Source organism: Thamnophis sirtalis, unplaced genomic scaffold (genome assembly GCF_051295495.1).
Source record: "Thamnophis sirtalis isolate CommonGarterSnake01/CBP01778 unplaced genomic scaffold, rThaSir2_p1.2 scaffold_8, whole genome shotgun sequence".
NCBI lineage: Eukaryota > Metazoa > Chordata > Lepidosauria > Squamata > Natricidae > Thamnophis > Thamnophis sirtalis.
In genome coordinates, this window is record NW_028261388.1 from 43,543,800 (window position 1) to 43,559,580 (window position 15,781).

The 15,781-nt window shown below is 35.3% G+C and overlaps 1 protein-coding gene across 1 annotated transcript in view; it reads left to right on the plus strand.

Annotated features, from left to right (window-relative positions):
- ROBO1 (roundabout guidance receptor 1) overlaps positions 1–15,781 on the plus strand; it is a 434,872-nt gene that overhangs the window by 352,746 nt on the left and 66,345 nt on the right. Inside the window, exon 5 of the mRNA XM_014064019.2 lies at positions 5,281–5,438. Within this exon, the coding sequence (XP_013919494.2) occupies positions 5,281–5,438 (158 nt within the window). The remainder of the gene's footprint in view (positions 1–5,280; positions 5,439–15,781) is intronic.

A 15,781-nucleotide genomic window follows, 5' to 3' on the forward strand; every position in this document is an offset into this window, starting at 1 on the left:
AATATAAAACGCACCAAGGTTTTGAAGAGGCATTTTTTTAAAAAAAAAAGTAGGTAGGTAGATGGAGGGATAGAGAGGGAGATAAAAAAGAGAAATACAGTAGGTAGGTAGGGAGGGAGGGAGGGAGGGAGAGAGAGAGAGAGAGCAATAGCAATAGCAGTAGACTTATATACCGCTTCATAGGCCTTTCAGGCCTCTCTAAGCGGTTTACAGAGAGTCAGCATATTGCCCCCAACAATCTGGGTCCTCATTTTACCCACCTCGGAAGGATGGAAGGCTGAGTCAACCCTGAACCGGTGAGATTTGAACCGCTGACCTGCTGATCTAGCAGTAGCCTGCAGTGCTGCATTTAACCACTGCGCCACCTTGGCTCCTAGAGAGAGAGAGAGAGAGAGAGAGAGAGAGAGAGAACGTAGGTAGGTAGGTAGATAAAGAGATAGAGAGAAAGAGAGAGAGAGATATAAAGTAGGTAGGTAAGGAGAGAGAGTGTGTAGGTAGGTAGAGGGAGAAAGAGAGAGAAATATAGTAGATAGGTAGAGTGTGTGTGTTTGTGTGTAGGTAGGTAGGTAGGTAGGTAGGTAGGTAGGTAGGTAGGTAGGTAGAGAGGATAGAGAAAGAAATAGAGAGAGAAATACAGTAGATAGGTAGGGAGAGAGAGAGAGAGTAGGTAGGTAGGTAGATGTTTCCAGGTGTATTTATCCATGTGCTGGAGAAGGAAATAGCTGACAAACCTTAAGACTTTGTTTCTGCAGGCACAGCACTTGATCAATGTAATTCTCATCAGTTAAAGAGCTTTCCAAAAGGGGAAAAAAGTTTTTGCACTCTGCAAACCTCCGACAGCCAATTTTTCGTGAAAATGGGCCTGTTTTTGTCAAAAAAAATTGCATGCATAGCCTTATGGAGGTTTATAGAGTGCTGCTGGAACTGGGGGGAGGGGGACAAAAACCAGCCATTTCTTTGCTCATTTCTGCCCTCCTCAGCCCCCAGGAGTTCTCTGAAAGTCTTCATAAGGCTATGCATGGCAGAGGCTTCAGGAGGCAAAAAATGCTGTATTCGATGTATAAGACCCACCCTGATTTTTAGCCTCTTTTTTGAGGAAAAAAGGTGTGTCTTATACTCCAAAAAATATGATAATTATATCACTTCAGTTCTTAGTACATAATATATAACTATCCTGACTAACTCCTCTAATAGAAATGACCAAATAGTTAACAGTTAAGAATTGGCATATTTTATTCTGAAATATGCAAACGTAATGGATAAAGAGTTAAATTAGACAGGATATTGTAAAGGTTACATATGGCTGTTCAGGTGTTCCTGGTATACAATTCCCAACATCATTTGAAATTAGCAATGTTGATATACTCAAGAGCAACAGAAGCAACCGGATTTCTGTATTTATAAATTTAGGGAGTACTACCAGCCATTTACTGTTATAATAAATGCTTCCTTTTCACTTCTTTTGTTATACTGTATATATTAACAAATGTAGTACTAAATAAAATGTAGGTTGCCATTCAAGATTGTATCATTTTTATTTTTTGGTTTCCTGTTTCTATCTATGGAAAATAATGATGGAAAATTCAGTGTAAAATCACAGAATTCCATTAGTGGTTGTGTGCAGACACTTTCCCATTTTCCTGCTGATGAAGCACAAAAAAAAAATGAAAAGACTGAGGTAGTCAGGAGGTTTCATTTCTGATTCATGTCTCTCTGAGCAGTTGCAGAAATTGAAAGACGGGAGGGAAACAGGAGATGAACATAAAAGGATCCATATGGCACTTATTAAGTGGTGGAATTAATATGTGCTGCATCAGATTCCACTTTTTCCCATCTATGTATGGATAATTTTTGGCATGCTACTGGGATGGGTTGGTTACAATAACTTACTGTGGCATTGTACTTCTGGATTTTTTCAATCACAAAATTTTATATCATTTAAAAAGTTTCTTCAGTGTTCCTTCAGAAGGAAGAAAAGAGTTATGAATATCCTCTATTTTCTAAAATGAAAATTAAGAAACACAAAAATGAAATATTTACATTTGTGAATACTGATATTTAAAATATTTAATACTCTACTTTCTGTAATGAGAGCTGCTCTCTTCATCCCATATTGTAGAGCAGAAGAACTTGAGTTATCCTAATGAATCAGAAATAGGTATGGTACAGTAGCTGCTACGTTATAAAATGAATGCTTGCTTATTTTGTATTTAATTAACACATTATTGCATATGTTTAATCGGAAAAAAATCATTGATATCTGTTTCCTTTCAACTATAATTTTTAAGATTTAAAAGAGGTAACACAAGTTGTAAAGAATGAGGACAGAGAATGTGCTTATAAAGGAAAGGAAAATAATGTATGATGTATCATACAATACTTTAAAAAAATATGTATAATGTGCCTACTGGAAAAAGATCAGATAAATACAGTGTAACATTTTCCCTCCATAAAATGATATGTTGCTTTGTGCCTTTAAATACCAAAAATGGATCAAATGTACGAAGATCAAATCAAAATCCATTGGCTTTCCCATCTCTTTCTTCAGTTTGTGAAAATTAAGAATATGTGGTTTGAAAGGGGAAAGATCTCATCACAGTTATTGTCTTTACTATATTGTGCTTTCTTTACCAAGTTGATTCAAGAGAGTGTGCTTGCCACTTGCTCCCTCCACTCCCTCCCCCACACTGCAGCAGTCTTACTTGCCTGTCGGGAGGGGAGAGGGAAGGGAGGGAGGAAGGAAGGAAGGATTGATAGATTCTGAGAATCACTTCCAGCTTCCAAAATGAAACACAATAGGGAAATTGACAAGATCCTAGTCCCACTAGGATCTGCCCTGGTCATTCTGGTTCTTTGTTTAGATAAGGAATTATCTTTGAAGATGACCCATGGGTCAGAGATTGTCTAGTCTATTTATAAAATTCCCTCTCAAAGGTGAAGTGTCCAATACGCTCATTCCTGTCTTTTGAAACGCTACATGAAATTTATCATTTATTCAGGAATTTGGTTGGCATTTGTCCTTTTGTTACCTTAGCAGACACAAAGACTCGGGTGGGGGAAAACATAGGCCATATCTTAACATTTGATTCCTAACAACAAGAGTACAAGACAAGACATGTAATAGATACATGTGAGGGAAATGGGAAGGACTGTTCCTCTTCATTAATCACAATAAGAAAACATAAGAGATTACTTAGTAATAGTAGAATTTATTGATCTATTTTGAGGAAATAAAATCTGGTTCTTGAAAAAATTGGCATGAGATGAAAGCATCATTTAATCAACCAACCATTGTGTTTTTACTAACAATAGTTTAACATTACGTTTAATTCAAACTACTTTTCTTTGTTCAATAAACCACATCTAAAATAAAAGTCATAACTCATCAGGCTGTGTGAATAAAAAATCTCTAGAGAAAAAAAGTTGGGGGGCAACTTTTTCACATAGGGAAGCCGCGTTTGATTATAGTTCTAAAAAGAGAAACAAATAAGGAAAGAATAAGTTCTCTCACACATTTTTACAATCACCAGCTAGGGCAACCCAGCTGGCAGTGTGGCTGAACATCTTATAAAGGGGAACACTTGTTATGTACGCTAAAAATTAATACTGACTTTTATATTTCAAGTTCTAAGAAATACGGTAGAAATTTTGCTAAATATGAATTTAAAACTTAAGTGTATGTTCAGCTTATATTTTAGAATGAATTGATAGGAAAACTAAAAAAAGGCTTTCTGGGGGGGAGTTCAATTTACAATTACATGCTACGTATATTTCTTACAGATATAAAAATAATTACATGATTTTTTTTGTTATTTTCTTACTATAATTTTGAATGAATTACATACTGTTGGTTATTTTGGTATGTGATTTACTTTAACCAAAAAAATTCATATCATATATAAGCATTTGGTTGTATCTATCCTTTTTATCTTCTCCTAAACCATTTAGGAGATATTGCCTAATTGTAAAAAATATCCTTTAGGGCAGGGTTGTCAAACTCAAGGCCCGGGGCCGGATCTGGCCAATGGGGTACTTAGATCTGGCCCATGGGGCCACCCTGGAAACAGCAAAGGACTGGCCTACAGTATCTCTGCCCACAAAAATGAAGCTTGCAAGGGCTGCATGTGGCCTCTTGCGCTCCGTTTTCACTGGCAGAGGGTTGCAGGAGGCCATCACAGCTGAAAACTGAGCTCGAAAGACTGTTTCCACTGACAGAATACTCAGGTCACAATAGCCGCCCCTGACAAAAGTGATGTCAAGCTGGCCACTCTGGCCATGCCCACCCCAGGTCCCTGAGGTCAAGCACTTTGATGTTGCCCTCAATGAAATCGAGTTTGACACCCCTGCCTTAAATTTTTGGGTATGTTATGCTCAACAGAATATTCATAAATAAAGGAAGAAATGAAGGGGGGGAATCATGAATCTGATTTCATTACTTTATAATGAAATTGTGTGCTAATTTTCAGAGAAATGACTACATTTAGTTATGGATTCTGGTTACCCCAAAGATCTGCCTTTTGATAGAAATCGTGGGGGGGGGGATCTTCAATAGAAATTTGAATAAATTTAAATTTAAAATTCATCAAACCTTTGGGATATTTAACGTATTTTATCACACAACAGTGAAACAGCTAGTATGACAGTGACCATAACAAAAGATACTCTAAAATCCACATTAAATTTAGTGCAAATAGCAATTCTGATTGTATTTTATTTTTATTTGCACTTCATTAGTTTCTCTCTTGGTTAATTAAAGTATTCTGAGAATTGTAAACAATTGGATGGAAGAAAAAATATTAGAACTTTACAAAGAAAAAATAAAATAGTAAAAAAATCCCTGTTAAATTCATATCACTGCTGACAAAAGCTTTTTTGCTGTAAATGCATAATTCTTGAATCAAGGTGTGGCTTACTTGTAACCAAGTGCTCCTTGAGCACTCTTGCATATTTTGAGTCACTTTCTAAGAAAATGATTTCTCAACATTTCCCAGATCTATTGTGTGGTCACTGAAAACCTTTAGAAAAGTAGCATTCCATTAGTTTTTTTTTTTTTTTTTTTACTATATCACTGTAAGAGAAGCAGTGGACTGCAGAGATTAAAATAAATTATGTGTTTATTGTAATGCCACAATTCAATCTAGTCTTGGTGCAACTCAAAATCTAAATCTAACGCCAATGCTACATCTTTTACATTGCGAATACTTGAAGCTGCTTACACATTGCTGATTAATAACTATTTATTTATTTATATCCCCCTCCCCTTTCCATTTGTCTTTTCAGTATTGCGAGATGACTTCAGACAAAACCCTTCAGATGTTATGGTAGCAGTAGGTGAGCCAGCTGTAATGGAATGCCAACCTCCTCGAGGCCATCCTGAACCTACAATTTCATGGAAAAAGGATGGATCTCCTTTGGATGATAGAGATGAAAGAATTACAGTAAGCTTTTTCCTTTAAAAACAACTACAATAACTAAAATCTAGTTGCTTATTTAGCCATGTATTATTTGCCCCATTGTGCAAACATGAATTGCCACCCTATATATGAAAAATAAAAGGTGAAATTACATGTGAATTCATTTGATTGTGTTGGCAGAGTGCTACAATTCCTCCAAAATAAGTAAACTTGCTATTATCTTTCCATTTATACTGATATCTAAGGTTGTTAGATCAGCTACATCTGATTTTACCAGTTCTCCAGTGCACTGCTTGGAGAATCCAAAACATGGGTTTAACTTCTGCCTGTCTGCCTAATGACTGAGTTAGAATTTTCTTAGCCATGCCTCCTGGGCTCCTTCTACTTCCAGTTTCTTAACTCAGTCTGAGCCCGAAAGATTTATATTAATTCTCTCTCAGTCTTCAATCAGATTAGAAGTTATAACAATGTTGATATCATACAACTGGATTCTGCAAGCAGGCAGGAGCAGTTTAGGAGCCTTTAAGCTTCTTTGCAACTTCGCCTTCCCACAGGGAGCCATCTTTGCCTCTGACGGCTCCTATCCTCTGCTTGTCATCCCAGTGGCTTATTCATCCTCCGCTTGTCATCACGGAGCAGGAAAACAGCGTGGCAGATCTTTCCCTCAGCTACAGCCCACAGAGCCAAGAGCCCAGCCAAGACCTTGTGGGGCAGCTAGAGTCCGAGGTAGAGCTGCGTGGTTCTTCCTCAGCCTGCGCCACACCGCTAGAACCACCGCTGCCATTTTGATCTTTAGCAGGGCGGCCATTTTGGTGCAAACAGGCAGCAATTACAGAACATTTACAATAAGCATTCTGAAAATTTATGTCCTTCTTTCTCCAATAGTATCAGTATTATTGTGTTCATTTATCATACTATTTCCACTCCCTATTTCATTCATTCATTCATTTTATCTTTCATTCAGTGGAAGATAAAAATCTACTTGTTGGGAAACATCCAGCCATCTGGGGTGGAGGGGTCAAGCGGGGAACTAGCTTTGAGTCCTTGAACAAAGTGCAAGAGGCATAACCCTGACAAATCCACCCCCAAATCCTATGGAAACCTATATGGTTTTTCCCAAGAGAAGGTAAGGAGTCCAGGGAGATTTTTGTAATATAGGTAGTAGATAATAAAGTTACTGACTTGGAGCCTTCATGAATGGATCTGCTTTCTTATTCATGTGAACTCCATTTCCAAACTTCACTGCTAGCTTTTGATGAGCAAAGTCAGTGTGGAAATCGACAGGAAATCATATGTCATTGCATTTAATAATCCTTGGTAATAACCAGCTAGAATGTAAATTGGCAGGGTCACATGACTTAATAATCATACCCTTAGTTGTGAAGTTTCTAGTTCCTATTGCGGCTAATAAGTAAGAACTATGTATAATTTCATTAATCAATAAGGTTTAAATAAACATGAATGTCATGTTTATTATATTATTTCATTTTGCAACATATACATCATTCTTTTTATAATTTTAATTTTTAATAATTTTATGATTTTTATAATTCATCAAGCTTTGGGGTTCAAGGATGATTTCCATGTGATTACCATGTAGTTATAATTTACAAATTTCATATAGTAGAAATTACTGAGATTATGAAAATAGTGTGACTAGTAGTTGCTTAAAAACCTATGAAATATGGTATTTTTATTTATTTATATTTGGCAAATAGATGCTAAGAGTCATAAGGTAAATGATTTAGTATTACTGATTTTCTTTGGCCTGTGAAACATTTTAACCTCAATGATTAAAGAATTGATGGAACAATATTCCTGAACCTTCTTTTTCAATGATAAACCAGTGTATTGACAGAAATAATGTATTTACTGTTTACTTCCTGTTTTTTTATGTATGTTCTTTTTTTAAAAAAAAAAAGACAATTTTTTTTAAATACCATCAGACATTTATAGTAATTAGAAACCAATATTTGCTGTTTTGTTCATTTTCTTTCCATTTGGGAATGTCATCCCAAACAGTACTTTTTTCAAGAGGCAACTGGACTTTCTTGTTTGTCTTTGAAGATGTTTTGAAAGTTATGTATCATTAATTCAATAAAGACTACAGATCTGTAAATCTAAAGATAAGTAACAGATTTTATCAGATTATAGCTCTGAAGTTTTTAAAAAGAAAAATCTTCATGAATATGTACAGATGTGTATAATCCTAGCCTTCTTGGTGTTATTTTTTCCCAGTCTTGTAATTTTATGTTTTGCTTATTTCACATTTCTCCTTAATAACTTTTCACTTCATAAATGCCTATATGGCTTCTGGTCATATTAAAAGTTTAATTGAAGTAAATCACTTTTAAAATAATGTATATTTCAAGTGTCTGGTTTCTTCTACTGAATAGTTAAATAACCTTTTTTTGGAACTGTGCCACATACAGATAGTAAGCATATAAAAAACAGCAAACTGACATACAATATGTTGGACACTATCCAAGTCTCCTTTTCAAGAGAAGCCAAAAAAGTAGATGCTTTCTGTCACAATTTATATGGTTTGCGGATTTGGTAAGCAAGCTGACATAGTTTCATTTGCAAGTGGAAGCAATTTTAAGAAGTTAATGGAAGACAGAAAGGCATAAGTATGTCAACATTTTTTGCACTGAAGTCTGTAAGAGAGAGTTAATATGGTATTTCAGAATGGTTGAAAAAATATATTAAATGATTTTTTATGTACAGTACTGATATTCTTTAAAATTAATTTTGTTTAGATTAAATTTTAAATGATTCATTATTTTCAGATACAGAATTATCTTATTATATTACAATAATAATTATAGTAGTTGAAGTCCACCAGAGAAAGTTAAGTACATTAACCTAAGCCTTTTGTAACCTTTGAGATACAGTTGGATGAGTTTGATATAAATAAGTTTTTACAGCAGGATTCCTTCTTCAGTATCTTCCTAAGCATAGGAAAGCCCTTTCCATCATTTTCAATGAGTAATGTTTGGTAGTACCTCTGTTTCTCAGCTTTTGAAGATGTCTACAAATAGATCATGTGGACAGCTGACCCTCATGATTGTCAGCTTCAATTTGCACAGAATACTTTTCTGATTTTGTTTGTTTGTTTAAGCAGGGAAAAGTTTCTGCAAGCAAATATATTTCAGCTGGTTTCTATGGTCCTTTTTCTTGTTCAACGTATTCATTTTGGTTCACTTCTGTGTGCTTAGCTAAATTGGATAATTCCATGTGAACTAGACTTTTTCACCTAGCTAATCAAATTCCTCTGGCTTTCTTGCAAGGCCCAAGCATTGATCTATGACTGTGAATAATGTTTTACAAGACAGAAAGAAACTATTTTAATGTTGTGGCTATCAACGCTTTAGCCAAATTGTCAACAATGTAAGATCACAAATTGGCAGAGGCACTTTGATTAGAAAGCACAACCTTGGTCCAATGAAGATAAGCAAGGTTTTCTTACTAGCAAAGATCAGAGAGCAAACAGACAAGGAATTAAGATTTCCAATGAGGTAAGAGAGCTTGAAAACAGGACATAGGGCCTATAAGATAGAACTGTAATAGAATATATAATAGCCTGTACTGCATTCCTATTAAATGAAGAAGGTTTCCAGTTAACATTGAAACAAACTTATTCTTTGACTATGATCTGACTAAGACCCAGACTAATCAGGAGCAACAACCTTTGAATATCCTCCTCACAGTACAACTGGGAAATGATCTCAATTTTTCTGTCCTCTAAATTTGACATGAAAGTGATAGAATTCTGTAAGTTAAGCAGCTGCAACATTTCTCTGGATTAAATTCCCATGAGTGCAGGAATACAATTATGAGCAGCAATATTACAAGTTGACTCTAAAACATCAAATATAGTAATTGCCTCAACTTGTCTCCTTTCCAGCTGATGATGATTCATAAGCTAGGGGATGACAGATTCCATTTTAGACAAAGATTTGCTGCCTAGTATAAATCTGAATCACTGTTTTGTGAATCAACTCTTAAACTGATAAATGATTTGAAATATATTATTTTTGGTTTATCTTTTATATATGCCATAAGATTTTACAAGGATACATTGTATCCTTTTTATATAGAAGTGTATTGTCCCACCAACAATAAGTAATTCAGTAATTGTGTAAAGTGCAATATGACACAATAGATCATGTGCATTTCATCTTTCCAATGTATGTTTTGTATGCCCTTTCACATAAAATGCATTTGGAACTGAATTAAGTGGAAAAGATTTTCTGTGCAGATATACAAACAATGAAAATACATTCTTAAAAAATCACCCTTAAAAATTACATTAAACATTATGCGTCTGCTTAATATTATTGTATGAGAAAAGGCAATTCCTAACAATTATATATATATTATGAAATCAATTATACAGTAAATTCATAATTTAATAGACTAACGAAGAAGCAGAATATATTAAAACCAAAAGGCCATTAAACTAAATATCCTAAGAATGACTAATGTAAGACTGCTACATATTTTTTCCTCTCTGCCATCCTTTTTCAAACATTTCCTAATATAGCATATCCCAGCAGCTGATCACCCTGCAATCTTCCCAGGACCTTCCTTCTCCTCTCCTCTCTTCCTCCTACTATTACAACCAATATTTGAATGTTGTATATCATACTGGCCCAACCAACCTTGATTTTTTCAGTGGCTTCTTGGTATCCTATCAGCTGCCACCACTGATATCTAAGTACATTTGTCCTTTAGCTTATTGGCCTTGATATTCTCTTCCCTGTTTTCCCTTAACATCTCCTTAACAAAACACGGCACATCTTTTGTTCAGGAAATTTTATCTGTTAAATAAATCAAGATCCATTAAATCAAGACTTTGTGTACTCCCAAATTAAAATGAAGATTGTTCATAATTCACACACAAAATTGTGTACAAGTTTAATAGTGTTTTTAAATAAAAAAAAAGAAAAGTTAAGCATTTTAAGATGCTTCAGAATCATTTTGTGAAACACTTAATACAGGTTAAGTTAAATATTACAAATCACTATCACATGGAACCATGAACATAGCAATTAAGGAAATTGATACATTCAGAATTAAAATAGTTCATGCATTTTGTTTTCTGTTTCTATATGGCTCCTAAAGAGACATATTTTTTAATTATGCGTATGTATGTAATGTATTATAGATCAGTTATAGTATATTATACTATATCAATTAGTTTATGTTTTTCTTGCTTTCAGTCCTTGCCTTACCACTTAGAACTAAATAATCCAACTCAAAATATTATCCTGTACTCACAACAGTCTTCCTCAAATATTCCCTTGATACTGTTTAGTATGTTTGAAGGTATAACAAATAAACAGGTATAACAAATAAACATGATCCCTAATATCGAACCAAGATAGAATCCTGGAGTAAAGTCTTTAAGACCAAAACCATAGTTTAATAATGGCCCATTTAATAATATGCTACAGTACAGTTTGTAATCAGATTTAAATTCACCTGACAACTATCATTATCAGATTTCATTTAATTTGTTTGCTCTCCAAATTTTATAACAGCAATCTGAACTGGAGAAGAACAGCAAATGAACAACATTTGTTAATAAAACAGGTACAGTTTTATTTAAACATCTGTGAAGCCTTATTATATTTATAACCCTCAATATGTCTGCATAAATATAAAATGTGATTTGTTCTCCACACAAGCCCGGAAATTGCATAAAATGAATAATTAAACAAATGAATAAAAACATTACATTTTTTCTTTTTTTTTAAATGAACTAAAGCTCCATATTTCAGGGTAAGGGCCCACATTAGGGTTTGTTGTGTGAGTTTAAAAATATAACCAATTATGTTTAGAATAACACGTTTTTTTACTAGGGAAAGGATATCATGGGATTGACTGAGCACCTATTGAATAAAAATCACATATTTACTCAGAATAACCCTGAAACTGGGTAAATCCATATTACTTAATTGAAGGATTGTCTTATTAGCTGGGAAGTAATTTACTCTGTAAGTAACATCTGCCAGTAACTACATTGTTGGTCCTAGGAGGTGGGCCTTCTCTACTGTGGCCCTATGTAACTTCTCCCTCCAAGGTCAGATTGGCTCTATCCCTGTTATTATTTTAGAAATCCTAAGGACCTGGTTGTATCACAAGACTTGGAAGTCTCAGAGAACTGGAGGTATTCTTAGCTGACTTAGCTTATCTTTTACTTTGTCCATAGGGTTTATATATTTTAAATATTTAGTGATTTTTAAATTTTTAATTATCACCTTTTATATTTTTCATGCAATAATCAATACATACTTGAATAAATGAAATAAATGAACAAATGAAAGGAAGTTCTAGTTCTATCTCCTCAAGAAACCGTTTTATCATTCTTAATTGCCTTAAAATGCCTGTTCACCATAACAATAATGTGTAACAATAAGGAATTACGTGTACAGGTGAAACTCGAAAAATTAGAATATCGTGCAAAAGTTCATTTATTTCAGTAATGCAACTTAAAAGGTGAAACTAATATATGAGATAGACTCATTACATGCAAAGCAAGATAGTTAAAGCCGTGATTTGTCATAATTGTGATAATTATGGCTTACAGCTCATGAAAACCCCAAATCCACAATCTCAGAAAATTAGAATATTACATGCAATCAATAAAACAAGGATTGTATATAGAACAATATCAGACCTCTGAAAAGTATAAGCATGCATATGTATTCAGTACTTGGTTTGGGCCTCTTTTGCAGCAATTACTACCTCAATGCGGTGTGGCATGGAAGCTATCAGCCTATGGTATTGCTGAGGTGTTATGGAATACCAGGATGCTTCCATAGCGGCCTTCAGCTATTCTGCATTGCTCGGTCTCATGTCTCTCATCTTTCTCTTGGCAATGCCCCATAGATTCTCTATGGGGTTCAGATCAGTCGAGTTTGCTGGCCAATCAAGCACAGTAATCCCACGGTCATTGAACCAGGTTTTGGTGCTTCTGGCAGTGTGGGTAGGTTCCAAGTCCTGCTGGAAAATGAAGTCAGCATCTCCATAAAGTTCATCTGCGGAAGGAAGCATGAAGTGCTCCAAAATCTCCTGATAGACGGCTACGTTGACCCTGGACTTAATGAAGCACAGTGGACCAACATCAGCAGATGAAATGACTCCCTAAATCAGCACAGACTGTGGAAAATTCACACTGGACTTCAAGCATCTTGCAGTGTGTGCCTCTCCATTCTTCCTCCATACTCTGGGTCCTTGGTTTCCAAATGAGATGCAAAAGTTGCTCTCATCAGAAAAGAAGACTTTGGACCACTGAGCAACAGACCAGGTCTGTTTTTCTTTAGCCCAGGTAAGATGCTTCTGACATTGTTTGTTGTTCAGGAGCAGCTTGACAAGAGGAATACGACATTTGAAGCCCATGTCCAGGATCCGTCTGTGTGTGGTAGCTCTTGATGCACTGACTTCAGCCTCAGTCCACTCCTTGTGAAAGTCCCCAACACTTTTGAATGGCCTTTTCCTGACAATCCTCTCCAGGTTGCGGTCATCCCTGCTGCTTGTGCACCTTTTTCCTTCCACATAACTTTCTATTAATGTGCTTTGATACAGCACTTTGGGAACATCCAACTTCTTTTGCAATTACCTTTTGAGGATTTCTCTCCTTATGGAGGGTGTCAATGATGGTTTTCTGCACAACTGTCAGGTCAGCAATCTTTCCCATGATTGTGATTCCTACTGAACCAGACTGAGATACCATTTAAAGACTCAGGAACCCTTTGGAGGTGTTATGACTTAATTAGCTGATTAGAGTGGAGCCTAGAATATTGCACCTTTTCACAATATTCTAATTTTCTGAGATTGTGGATTTGGGGTTTTCATGAGCTGTAAGCCATAATCATCACAATTGTGATGAATTACGGCTTGAACTATCTTGCTTTGCATGTAATGAATCTATCTCATATATTAGCTTCACCTTTTAAGTTGCATTACTAGAATAAATGAACTTTTGCACGATAATCTAATTTTTCGAGTTTCACCTGTATTATACCCATAACATATGCACCAAAGTTGCTTTAATTTATTACATCTCCAGAACTGAAACAATGAGAGTCAACATTTTCTAAATGTTTTGAGTAGTCCAGTAGACTATTTACTATATTTTTCAGAGTACAAGACACACCTTTTTCCCTCATAAAAGAGGGTGAAAAATTGGGTGTGTCTTATACACTGAATGTAGACCCACCCACCCACCAGCCCCAACCCTTTGGCCTCTTCCTCCCAGCAGTTTACCTCTTTGCAGCAAACGGGGGCTTGCGGAATCTTCAATAAGCTATAGCAATCCCTGCAGCCTGTAACAGCTGATGATCGGGAGAAATTGAAAGTGAAACTTGCTGTTTGCTCCACAAGGCAAATTGATGGGAGGCAGATTTTTTTTTTTCTTGTTTTAATCAGGCTGCTTGCTGCAAGGAGGTAAGTCAACAACTATAAATGCCTATACAATGTTCAAATTATTAGACTTATTTTTTAAAGACTGCTGAAGAGGCCCCGGGCTATTTTTTTAAAAAGTGCTATTGTTTTAAATAGCAGAGAATAATTATACTTCCAGAAAGTACATCAATTTTAACAGCATCTGTACAAGTATAGTCTGAAATATAACACTACAAACAGTGTATATTGTCTGTCCTGTTAGTTGCAAGGAAGCAAATTGCTGGGAGGCAGAGGCAGATATTTTTCCCTTGTTTTCCTCCCCAAAATCTAGGTGCGTCTTATACTTCAGAGCGTCTTACACTCCAAAAAATACGGTATTTCTTCCATTAAAATGTAAATAATAATTTATCAAGTTCCTAAACAAATTTATATGGAGTCAGCGTAAAAATATGTATATTGTCTGTCTCCCTCCCTCTCTCTCTCTCTTTCCCTCCGTCCCTCTCCTCCCTCCAACTCTCCCTCATTTTCATTTTCACAGAATAATTCTTCTCTAAAAACTTGACTATTTATATACCTGTTAATATCCTCTTTCATCCAGTGACATATTTAGCAATGTTTTTATTGATGTTAGGTCCTTGGTTGCTCTCTGAGCTTGGTTGTCTTCTTGAAGACATTTCATTACCAAACTAGGTAACATTGTCAGTGCACATTGATTCTTATTGATTAATTTTAACTTTTCCTGATAGCCATAATTACATTTTGGCAAGTGGGGAGTAAGATAATTATATTTATCTATTTTAAAATACACATTAAGATATTATTTATTTATTTGTTAAATTTATTTGCTGCATTCTTTGCAATGGGACTACTCTAGGTGGCATACAACAGTTAAAGGATGAAATGAAGGGTTAACAAACAGAAGTAAAATAATAAAGGAATGAAATAAACAATGAAAAAGAAAGTAATAATATACTACTCTTGTAACAAAAGGTGGACAGGTGGACAGCGGAGAACGAGGGATGAGGTGGACCTTCCATCAATCTAGCAGCCATCTCCAGTTTGGAACTCTCCCATTGAGTCCCCAGGCCAACTAGTAGATCCAGGTTTTCCGGTTCCTACAGAAGGATAGGAAAGTGGTGACAGATATTACCCTACAGGGTAGAATGTTCCAAAAGATGGGCACTGCAGCAGAGTAAGCTCTTTTTTTGAATCCTGATAGGCAGAGCTCTTTGAACTGCTAAGGACCACATGATTCTTACTATGTCTTGATAAAACAGTGGAACTCAAGGAGGGTGTGCTTACTTTTTCACATGACTGAAGGGCGGGGGGAGTAGTTTTGTTGGTTGAAGATAAGCAGGGCCAGCAAAATGGATAATTATAGAAGCCAGTCAGATTGCTCAAAGCAATTAGAGTATCCGCCCCCTTTCAATATATATATATATATATTAGTAAAATTGTATTTATCTCTATGCTTGGTGTTTTAAGAGTTCCAAGAGGATCTTACTAATATAGATAAAACGAGTCTGAATCAAACTCCTTTTAGCAAAGTGGTAAAATCAAATGATTGTTTTATTTATTTCATAAACAAAATTGGTCAACCTTTAATGTGCCAAAGTTGAATAATATATTTCTATCTAGTTCAGGTCAGTCCATTTAAAGGTTCAGTTGTGTAAGATTTCACTAACTGTTAGAATTAATTTGGACTAATCCAGGTTCATCTGTGCCAATCTTACAAATGTTCACTCTTATTGCATTTATTACTACACAGATTTTAAAGCATGGCATGCTGAGTTATAAAGAAAAATATTAAGATCTATACAGAAAAATCTGTGATGCCTATCTGTCTGATCTGAAAAGATTATAGAATCATTTCTAAAGTTCTGAGGCTCTGCTGAAGTCCAGGCAGAATCATTTTACTAAAATGGATAAACTTTGGCCACTGAAGCTTTTAATCT